Genomic DNA, 11115 nt, shown 5'->3' with positions numbered 1-11115 from the left:
CATTGTGCCAAATTTCCTCGCCGGTTATCAGGAGGACAATCGTCGACTTTCGCTGTGTGTAACAGACAGAAAGAAAATCTACCGCTTGCGTTCAAAGTAAGAGCTGGCGCCGAACAGGGCGACGCTCTGGTCCATGACAGTCTCGCCGACCCAGAGGTAGTTTTCAAACCACTTCTGGGCGCTGGGGTTTTCGCTGAAGGAATCGGGCTTCACACTGGGTCTGGGTTTAGCTTTTAGCCCCAAACTTTTTTTTTGTATTATAGAGGGTTGTGGGATGTGCATGCTGAAACGTGTGTATGAATGGACATCTAAGAGGGAGGAGATGGGAAGGGACTGGTGGTGACGACGACGCTGCAGGAACGGGGGACCTACGTGAGGCCAGTGGAGCGACGGACGCCGGCGAGGAAGGCGGATACTGTAATGGTAGACGTGGGTAAGCGACATGTTGATCTGAGGGGGTAGTTCCGGTGAGTTCGGGGGTAAAACCTACTTAATACCGCATCGAAAGCGTAATGCGCGACTTTGCCGAGCTGTGATATGTGTGAGCTATGCTGCATGGCTTCTCGGTAGTTTCTGACAAGCGCATGTCTCCGGGGGGTGGCGAGCGGGCTACGTACGACCATGATGGGCAGAGTTTTCGGAGGTCGGAGTATGGGGAAGTTGGGCGACTGGTATTGCACGGGATATCGAAGTTGAGTGGTGTTGTGGTTGTTGCTGGCGGGTGGAGGGATGCGGTGTAGAGTAGGTAGGTCGAGGGAGAGAGCGAGTGGCTGGTACCCTCCCTTAGTCACTTTGATGCATGTGATTGAAGCGGCTACCTGAGCTGGCACGCGACTCCAGGGTTCCCATGTCCATGGCCGAGATGCGACACTACGAGCATCTGGCCCATTTGAGCTTATTTCAAGTCTTGGTATTCAGACGTGCATGTGTAGTTGAGTTTCTAAATTTCCAATTGCCATGTTTCGGTGCAAGCTATAAACGATGAAAATCCCACTTGGCTTCAAATTCGACCATACCCTGTCTAAGCTTCTCTCAACCTCGGGCATACGGCGATGCGGAGCGGATGCGGGTGATCTAGGAGCGGGCCATGCTACAGGTACCAGCGATATATAACGGGGCCTGCCACGAACTTGATGCAGAACATTTCTCATCGCCTTGACGCTATGAAACTCCCAAGACACCACGCCCCTCCACGCGGGTAGAGGAACGGCGAAGGCGCCAGCACCCGGCCGCGCACCGATATCCCAGCCCGCTAAGCCACTTAGGACCCATGGAGAAGCGAGTACGGCGCCGAGATTTCCAATTGCACCGGACATGTACAGCGTGTGTTTGAGACGTTATCTGGGCGGCATGCTTGGAGGGCAATGATGCAGCAACGTGGGCGGAGCAAGAAGCAATGCGTGTCACGAACCCTCCCCTATGGACCAGGTTCAGATGCAGTCAGCAGGCCATTTGGCCACCGTGCAAACTCTGTTGATACAAGTCGGTCCAAGTCCTTCCAAGCCTACCGGTCAGCTTCGCGTTCTGTTACCAATTGACATATCCAAACCTTCGCACGCCGCTCAGGGTACCGCCCCACGTACTAACCGTGGGTTCACACTGCTAGCGCCGCTACTACTGCCCCTCCAAACCACGGTCAACAAGGTCCGACAAAACTTCTAGCCCGTCACAGAGAAGATAAAGTCGAGCAAGCTCCCATTTCCTCCGATCTCAGCGAGCTCTATCCCACTTCCATTCTCTCTTCTCTCACCCCTGCAGCTGTCGGACTCAATTGGAAATACTCCTTCCATCGGCCCCGCCCACCGCAATCTACAAGATCGCAGCCTTTCCCGCTTCTCAACTTACTTTCATACTCCAGTTGAATCTACTGAAATGGCGAACGCGTACGTACAACCTGTTTCTTCCATTCTCAACAAGACTTGTTGTGCACTGAAGCTGCCAATATCTCCCCCTCTTCACAAGCTTGAGCGCCCGCTGACAAGTCCGATAGTCTAGACCACCTCAACTCCGGCAGGACCAGGATCGAGTGGCTCAGCCAGCTCAACACTGAGTACACACCGGCGAAGCAGTACCGGAGAACATCCATCATCTGCACCATCGGCCCCAAGACCAACTCCGCCGAGAAGATCAACTCGCTCCGCAAAGTCGGTCTCAATGTCGTCCGCATGAACTTCTCCCACGGCTCGTACGAGTACCACCAGTCCGTCATTGACAACGCGCGTGAGGCGGAGAAGACACAGCCTGGCAGGCCTCTGGCTATTGCCCTTGACACCAAGGGCCCGGAAATCCGAACAGGTAACACTGTTGACGATGCCGATATCCCCATCAAGGCTGGTGCCGTCATCAACATCACCACCGATGAGAAGTACGCCACAGCCTGCGACGACAAGAACATGTACGTCGACTACAAGAACATCACAAAGGTCATTGCCCCTGGCCGCACAATCTACGTCGATGACGGAGTCCTCTCATTCGAGGTGCTCGAAGTCACAGACGACAAGACGCTCAAGTGCAAGTGCGTCAACAACGGCAAGATCTCGTCCAGGAAGGGTGTAAACCTGCCCAAGACGGACATTGACCTTCCTCCTCTATCGGAGAAGGACAAGGCCGATCTCAGGTTCGGTGTCAAAAACAAGGTCGACATGGTCTTTGCGTCGTTTATCCGCCGCGGCAGCGACATTACCGCTATCCGCGAGGTGCTCGGCGAGGAGGGCAAGGACATCCAGATCATCGCCAAGGTGGAGAACCAGCAGGGTGTCAACAACTTTGACGAGATCCTGAGGGAAACCGACGGTGTCATGGTTGCCCGTGGTGACCTTGGTATTGAGATTCCTCCCAGCCAGGTCTTCATCGCACAGAAGATGATGATCACAAAGTGCAACATTGCCGGCAAGCCCGTCATCTGCGCCACCCAAATGCTCGAGTCCATGACCTACAACCCCCGCCCTACACGTGCTGAAGTCAGCGATGTCGGTAACGCGGTTCTCGACGGTGCCGACTGTGTCATGTTGTCCGGTGAGACTGCCAAGGGTGACTACCCTGTCGAGGCTGTTACCATGATGCACGAGACGTGCCTGCTCGCTGAGGTCGCTATCCCATACGTCAACGCATTTGACGAGCTGAGGAAGCTCGCTCCCGTGCCCTGCCCTACAACCGAGACATGCGCCATGGCAGCCGTCAGTGCCAGTCTGGAGCAGAACGCTGGCGCCATCTTGGTGCTGACAACGAGGTGAGTTGTATGGAGTATTTTACCCGCATGGTATACTAACGTGCATTAGTGGCACCACGGCCCGGCTCGTGTCCAAGTACCGGCCAGTGTGCCCCATCATCATGGTCACTCGTAACGAGATGGCTGCTAGGGTAAGTTGCTTTTCCACGTGCAAGGATTCCCATGGCTAATTATAGCAGTACTCGCACCTGTACCGCGGCGTGTACCCGTTCTATTTCCCCGAACAGAAGCCCGACTTCAAGACGGAGCCATGGCAGGAGGACGTTGACCGCCGTTTGAAGTGGGGTATCATGAACGCCATCAAGCTGGGAGTGCTCAGCAAGGGCGATCCGGTCATTTGCGTGCAAGGCTGGAGGGGCGGCATGGGCCATACCAACACACTCCGCATTGTGCCAGCACAGGAGGACCTTGGCCTCGACCAAGACGCGTAGAGGCAGCGTTGGGGCGTAGGAGGGTAGGGGATGTTAGGGCTGGTGCATGATGTGGAGAGGGCCGCACATGGCGCATATACATGACTCGCTGAAGCAAATGACGGTCTGGCGCATTAACACAAGATTTGGTGTAAACACTAGTGGAATGAAAGCAAACCTCGTAATGACCACGTCGCTCTTTCTGATGCTTCCCTCTTGAATAGTGCTTTCCGTCTGCTAAAGGGGGCAAAGATGATGGCGACATCCAATTGCAAGAAGACAAGGCGATGAAAGAGTGACCGGGGTTGAGTCGACGTCCGTGCGGACAGCAACACGCCCTCCGTAGACAATGGTGAGTACATTGACCGACGCACAACCCTACCACACCCACCATGGACATATCTGCGCTAGTGAACCATGATGGGGAAGCAGCGGTGCCACCGCGCCGTTCGTTCTCTCACCCCCATTCCCTCTTTGCATCTTCCCCCGTCACCCCAGCCGCGAAGCTTCCCACGCCGTCGCCTAAGACGATTCATAAGCAGATGTCACCCAAGCGCAAGCGCAACGACCCAAAGCCAATATGGGCCTATCGCGAGGGCGAAGAGCTGCCGCCGGAGCTCAAGGCGCTTGAGGAACAGCAACGCAAGCAGTCGCGTCCGCCTCCACCACAACCCACCCTATCGTCTGCACCTGCCGTCCAGCCGCCGCATGTCGTCCACGCGCAACCCGCGCCTGCCCATCCTCCACAGCGACAACACTCCTCGCCCATGGTCGAGCGGAATGGACCTCCGTCCAGTGACGCTAGAGTGACGCCACCCTTTGAGCGCCCCATCTCCGACGCTGCATTCATCTACGACGACGTGTCGCACCATGTATGCGAGTTTATATGGACCACTGCCGTGAATAATGAAATGGTGCGCAAAGCCATCTCGGACCCCAGGGTCCAGCTGGAAGTAGAGGCGCGTTGGGGCCAGATAATAGACACGCAGAGCAGCCAGCGCCTGCGAGGCTTCTGGCGCACTGAAACCGTGCTGAACACTGAAGCCATCCAAGTCAAGTTTGAAAGTACTATGACGGCGCTGCAGCATCAACGCATGAATATGTATCTCAACACGCAGGTCCGGCACTCCAAACAGCCCAGCTCTTCGCGTCCAGCTATAGATTACCGGCATACGTACGAGACGGACTTGTTCTATGAGCTCGACCAGGAGGGATTTCTTAAGTTGAACCCCATTGTCCAGCAGCTCATCAACCAGTCCGGCTCCCGCCAGCGCGTCCGCGTAACCCGCGATAAGAACACGGGCGAATTTCTACGAGCCATCATAAAGCACCGCATCGGCAACCTTGAGGTGAGCTCGCCCAAGACAGAGTGGGATTACCGCATCGGCATCAACTTGGAAATCGACTTTCCGGGTTCCGTTGAAAGCCTGAAGCCCGCCGTCGAGGGGGGCAAGACGGTCGAGTCTATGAAGCGACAGAAAGACCGCATGTCTTACTCGTGGTTGGGCGCATACCAAGTTGATCTGACTCAAGTCACACAAGGACCCAGCAAGAATCACGAGCTGGAGTTGGAGCTGACTTCGGACGTGCTCATAGCAGAAGCAGACAAGGCGCGGAGGAACGAGGCAAACAGGTACGAGAGCCTGATCAACGGTATGATGAACAACTTGCGAGTGCTTTCGCGAGAGATCACAGGCCCCCCTGGGGCTTGAGGGGAGTGACTGTTGTATAATATCACTATTTTTATGGCGTTTAAAGCATCAGGCAAGGACTATCAAGCTTGGTCCAGCATCTCTGAACGGCGTTTTGTACTTTTAATCACATGATACCCGATACTCAATACACATTGATCCTGTGCAAGCTACATTGACATGTGATGGGTTCGTTGCTGACATACGAAGCCTGGCGAGCTTTCGGAAGCGGTTCCGATGTCGCAAAACAACCAATGCACCTGATTTTACGTACACGTGCAGACAGTCATCCCAATGCGGTACTACGTAGTACCTAAAGTGAGGCAGACAGGGAGCTTATCGTGGGAGCCCTGGAGTAATGCGCAGCTAGTGAACCGTGTATTATGTCATGCTTGGGGCGGACAAGGGTCGCCGCTTCCGAAACTACGAGCTGTGTTTGGTACCATCACGTACACGATTCCCCAACTCACCACCACGGCGTCCACGCCATCCCCATCACCCGCCCATCAGCTTCTCGTCCCTCTTTCACTGTGACCACCACTGTAAAGTCCGACGCAGCACGGTCCCTTATTCTTCTTGCAAGGCAGGCAAACCCCCGAGCGCCACAGCGCAGCTCCATACGCTTCCACCCACTTCGCCAATAGCTCCCTGTCTCCTCAGCACCACGATCGGTCACCCGACCACGCCTTGCTCCAGTCAAGTACAACACAATGGTCGGCCTCACATCCGCCGCCGGTGTCGTTGGCTTCCTCTCCGAGCCCGACCCAGCCTTGCGCTCATTCGCTCTACAGCGACTGAATGAGGAGATTGACTTGCTCTGGCCAGAAGTCGCGGGTTCTGTCAGTCAAATGTAAGACCTGGATGCGCTTTCACATACCGTGGATGGTTTATTGCCATTGAAATACATCTGCTAACATGGCGCGTCATAGTGAGGCACTCTACGAGGATGAATCGTTTCCGGAGCGAGAGCTTGCAGCTCTGGTAGCAGCAAAGGTGTACTACCAGCTGCAAGAATACAATGAGAGCATGGTCTTTGCACTTGGTGCGGGCAAGCTGTTTGATATCCACAAGGCTGCTGAGTTTGAGGAGACGATACTAGGTAAGACATCACCGGCTACTCGCATGGCCATCACTCTGCGCGAGACATTGCATCTTGTATCACTTGAGAGCTATTTGGCTAACTTGCTTTCCCAGCGAAATGCTTAGACACCTACATCGCCCTCTCTGTCATGCACAACCCCCCGACACCGGTCAGCAAAGCAAGCCAGGCTCCCCCGCAGCTCAGCACATCCTTCTCCGGAAATGCGGCGGGTGGCTCTAGCACTTCGGCCAGTCTAGCTTCGCCGATAACGCCCTTCTCACAGTCCGCATTACCATCCAAGTCGCTGCTTTCTAGGGAAGACTCGTCGACTTTTGACCCTACGGTGCCTGGAGGGGGTAACGCGGGAGTTGCTGGGGCTCACCCCACACCCATGGTGTTGCAGCGGAACGTGCAGAAGAACCTCCACAGCACTGTACGGCGGATATTTGAGAGCTGCTATGTGAGTGGCAACTACAAGCAGGTTGTCGGAATTGCCATCGAGGCCCGGAATCTCGAAGTTCTGCGAGAGGCAATTGTCCGCGCGAGCCAAGATGGAAAGAAGCAGGGTAAGAAGCCTGCACAGCCATCAGCGCAGAGTGAGGACTTGATGGAGTACGTTCTCGACATTTGCATGAACGTCGTGCAAGAGCGAGGGCTGCGAAACGAAATCCTCCGCCTGATCCTCGATCTCCTCAATGACGACCAAATCCCGAACCCCGACTACTTCTCCATTGCCAAGTGCGTCGTCTACCTCAACCAGCACTCTCTCGCTTCGAAGCTCGTTCGGCAACTCATCGAAAGGGGGGATGACAGGTCGCGCGCCGTCGCATACCAGATCTCATTCGACCTCTATGAAAACGGTACACAGGAGTTCCTTGCAAAGGTCATGGAGGAGCTGCCTGAAGCTGAAAAGGAGGAGACCAGCGGCGATGCGTCACAAAAGGCCGATGCAGGCGAGTCGGACTCACTGCTCGGAAATACAGACACCAGCAACGTCTCAAGTGCAAAGGGGGCATCTGAGGATCAACTCAAGGCCTTCGGCTCCGTCCGCCACATTCTCCGGGGAACAAAGAGCATCGAGCTGAATCTCGAATTCCTGTACAGGAACAACCGCACAGACAAGGCTGTACTGAACAGGATCCGCGACAGCTTAGAGGCCCGAAACTCCATCTTCCACTCCAGCGTCACATTTGCAAATGCCTTCATGAACGCAGGTACTACCAATGACACATTCTTCCGTGAGAACCTCGACTGGTTAGGCAAGGCCGTCAACTGGTCCAAGTTCTCAGCGACCGCTGCTCTTGGTGTGATCCACCGTGGCAACATTACCCAAGGTCAGAAGCTCCTGGAGCCCTACCTGCCAAAGGACAGTGTTTCTTCGGGCTCTCACTACGAGCAAGGTGGATCACTTTACGCTCTTGGTCTGATTTATGCCAACCATGGAAGCAACGTCCTCGACTTGCTCCTCAAGCAGTTCCAGAATGCGTCTGAAGAAGTCATTCAGCACGGTGGTGCGCTTGGTCTCGGTGTTGCCGGCATGGCCACAGGCTCCGAAGAGATCTTCGATGCGTTCAAGAACGTCCTCTACACCGACTCCGCCATCAATGGTGAGGCTGTCGGTCTCTCCATGGGTCTTGTCATGCTCGGCACTGGCAATATCAAGGCACTCGAGGACATGATTCAGTATGCGCATGACACACAGCACGAAAAGATTGTCCGCGGTCTTGCCATGGGTATGGCACTCATCATGTATGCGCGCCAAGAGGCTGCTGATGAGCTCATCAATGGTCTTCTCGATGACCCCGACCCAACCCTTCGCTATGGAGGTATCATGACCATTGCTTTGGCGTACTGTGGTACAGGCAGCAACAAGGCAGTACGCAGGCTGCTCCATGTTGCCGTCAGCGACGTGAGTGATGACGTACGACGAGTCGCCGTCATGAGCTTGGGTTTCATTCTCTTCCGAAAGCCAGGCAGCGTCCCCCGCATGGTCGAACTTCTTGCAGAGTCGTACAACCCACATGTCCGCTACGGAGCTACAATGGCTCTCGGTATCGCATGTGCTGGAACTGGACTTCCAGAGGCGGTAGATCTATTGGAGCCCATGATGAAGGACTCCACCGACTTTGTCCGACAAGGTGCTTTGATTGCGTTGTCCATGATTATGGTACAGCAAAACGAGGCAATGAACCCCAAGGTGGCATCCATCCGAAAGCAGCTTGCCAAGGTTGTTGGCGACCGCCACGAAGATGCAATGGCCAAGTTTGGTTGCGCGTTGGCTCTTGGTATCATCGATGCCGGAGGTAGAAACTGCACAATCGGTCTGCAGACGCCGACCGGTAACCTCAATATGGCGGCCATTGTCGGCATGGCTGTCTTCACTCAGTACTGGTACTGGTTCCCCTTGACCCATTTCCTGTCGCTCAGCTTCACACCTACTGCCGTCATTGGTCTGGACCAAGAGCTTGAAATTCCCTCCTTCAAGTTCCACAGCAACACCCGCCCAAGCATGTTTGATTACCCCCCAGACGCAGAGGTCAAGGCAGAGGAGGCGCCCGAGAAGATCAAGACTGCGGTCCTGTCGACCACTGCTCAAGATAAGCGACGACGCATGGTCAAGGAGCGTCAAAAGCGAAGGGAGAGCATGGATGTCGACCATACTCCCAACACACCGAAGCCATCTGCAGATGACGACAAGATGGACATTGACGAGGACGCTAAGAAGGAAGACGCCGACCGAGCACAAACAGTAGAGTCGTCGAAGAAGAAGGTAGAGAAGGAGAAGGTTGGCTACGAGCTGGAGAACATGTCGCGTGTACTTCCGCCGCAAGTCAAGTACATTAGCTTCCCAAGCGAACGATATGTTCCAGTGAAGAAGGTTAGTCGTCTCACCCAATATATGCGAAACGGACATCGTTTAACTAACACACTAACAGCCAACCCTTGGTGTAATTCTTCTTACCGACACCAAGCCTTCAGAACCCAAGACGCTCCTCGAGCTCAAGGTAAAGAAGGCTGCACCCGCACCCGCTCCTGGCGCATCGGGTTCCTCGGCAGACCAAGGACATGAAGGCATATCAGTAACAACTGCTGCAGCACCGGTCAGTGACAATATGGTGGATGAGGGTCACGCCGAGGCATCCACTCCAGGCGAGTTTGTATACGAATCTGATACAAACCCGGACGATGACGATTAGGCGTCGAAGAAGAAGGGAGGAAATGAACGAGTGATTGGTGTGGAAGGGGATGATTGTAGCTTATTTTGCACATTGATAATCTCAGGTTCCCAAAGGAGGCTTGTAATCAAAGCCATCTTTCCCTCAAACAACCGGCCTGGTTTTAGAGATAGCCCGGGTTGCTGCCGCATGGATGTATGTATAATAGCCAAGGGTTGTGTTATCTTTGACGATGTCGTTGTTTTTTATCTTTTGATACATTTCTTTTTGGTCTACCTTTCCAGTGCGTGACGTTATCCACCCACCCCCGCCCCGGTTCGGCCCTTTCTTTACTGCTCACCCGTGATGTTACCGGTAATGCCGATTACGCTTCCCGTCCTTCTAGAACACTTACAGTATATTATCGACTAGGTTTTCATACAACTGCCCACCGGCTCCTAAAGTGCAGGCAATATATAAATGCCGAACCTGGTTTGTGGAGTCGAGATACATGTATGTAGGTGTAGGTATATAGATGGGTATCACGCGGTCACACACGACTTATATTGTGGGGAATCGGATATTATAGTAGGTATGATATTGCCATAGTGTGCGTGTGTGTTTAATATATAGTTTAGATTAATGTGGCGAGTAGCCATGTGGGTATGTAGATCTATTTGATTCGGCACCTGCGATGGATGGAAACACTGCAGTTTAGAAATGCGCGAACAAGTTTTCGACAGAGAAGCACGGATCTCTGTAATCGTAAAACCATGTAGAGTAATTTCTTGAGTTGTAGTAGGACAAAAAAATGGAAGATTACTATCAAGTGATGTGTGGAGATGGGAAATGCGAGATAGGCGTGGGAAGCGGAACGACGTTCCTTTCTTTCCCCGGATTCTTCGGACCGCTAGTGTGGTTTAACTAGGGCTCGCCCGGCGGTTCCCAATTCCCCCACCCCACACATGTACATACGCTCAAGTCCGACCACCGGAGTAACATACGTTTTTTGGACGGCGACGGGAACGATGACGGAAACGGGGGTGCCGCCACTATCACATCACAAGTGATGTGATGTGAATGTGATAGCTTAACGGTTTTACCTAGTGAACCCTTGTTGTGCCTGGTCTTCGTTTCCCCCTTCGCACCGCACCTACCGTAACTGACATGTAAGGCTGTGGCACAGTTCGTTTCCGAGGATTCGCACATGCGGACGTGAGTGGATGGAGAGTATATGTGGAGATGACGGGCGGCCTTCTTTTTTTCAGCTTCCAGCCCTTTTGTAATCCTTCCATGCATGTGCATGGGACGGTGGATGGGATGACGCGATGCTGATTCGGTAGATAACGTTATGAAGGGAGGGGTTTGAACGACCCGATGACCAGGCCTCACAGCTCCACCAACAGAATGGAATGTAGATGGCGGACGATTACGCTATGCAAAACACCGTTAGGAACAAGGGGACATGGCAATGAGGTGGATTGGCTACACAACACAAGACTAAGCACTTTTTCTGATATTACTAGCCCAATCGGCGCACGCGAGAAGT

General features: G+C 53.9%; 4 protein-coding genes across 4 annotated transcripts; 3 read left to right on the top strand and 1 right to left on the bottom strand.

Annotated features, from left to right (window-relative positions):
* Nucleotides 1–78: 78 nt before the first annotated feature.
* On the bottom strand, nt 79–623 carry PtrM4_039260 (DUF1748 domain containing protein; the record flags this gene model as incomplete). The annotated part of the gene is made up of 4 exons (XM_066104321.1): nt 79–214; nt 373–415; nt 491–530; nt 618–623. The coding sequence occupies 4 exons, from the start codon at nt 621–623 to the stop codon at nt 79–81; spliced, it is 225 nt and encodes a 74-aa protein (XP_065958885.1).
* A 1249-nt stretch (nt 624–1872) lies between these two features.
* PtrM4_039250 (PykF, Pyruvate kinase) lies at nt 1873–3660 on the top strand (the record flags this gene model as incomplete). The annotated part of the gene is made up of 4 exons (XM_001937726.2): nt 1873–1883; nt 1991–3229; nt 3279–3360; nt 3409–3660. The coding sequence occupies 4 exons, from the start codon at nt 1873–1875 to the stop codon at nt 3658–3660; spliced, it is 1584 nt and encodes a 527-aa protein (XP_001937761.1).
* Nucleotides 3661–3988: 328 nt separating this feature from the next.
* PtrM4_039240 (mRNA-capping enzyme subunit beta) lies at nt 3989–5351 on the top strand (the record flags this gene model as incomplete). Its single annotated transcript, XM_001937727.2, has 2 exons — nt 3989–3991; nt 4182–5351. The coding sequence occupies 2 exons, from the start codon at nt 3989–3991 to the stop codon at nt 5349–5351; spliced, it is 1173 nt and encodes a 390-aa protein (XP_001937762.2).
* A 689-nt stretch (nt 5352–6040) lies between these two features.
* Nucleotides 6041–9608, top strand: PtrM4_039230 (RPN2, 26S proteasome regulatory complex component; the record flags this gene model as incomplete). The annotated part of the gene is made up of 4 exons (XM_001937728.2): nt 6041–6180; nt 6260–6429; nt 6525–9289; nt 9348–9608. 4 exons carry the CDS (start codon nt 6041–6043, stop codon nt 9606–9608), a joined length of 3336 nt encoding a protein of 1111 aa, XP_001937763.1.
* Nucleotides 9609–11115: the final 1507 nt, after the last annotated feature.

The sequence above is a fragment of the Pyrenophora tritici-repentis genome, chromosome 10 (genome assembly GCF_003171515.1).
Source record: "Pyrenophora tritici-repentis strain M4 chromosome 10, whole genome shotgun sequence".
Classification (NCBI taxonomy): domain Eukaryota; kingdom Fungi; phylum Ascomycota; class Dothideomycetes; order Pleosporales; family Pleosporaceae; genus Pyrenophora; species Pyrenophora tritici-repentis.
The sequence above is the reverse complement of the archived record's forward strand: the minus strand, read 5'-3'. Positions and strand labels throughout refer to the sequence as shown.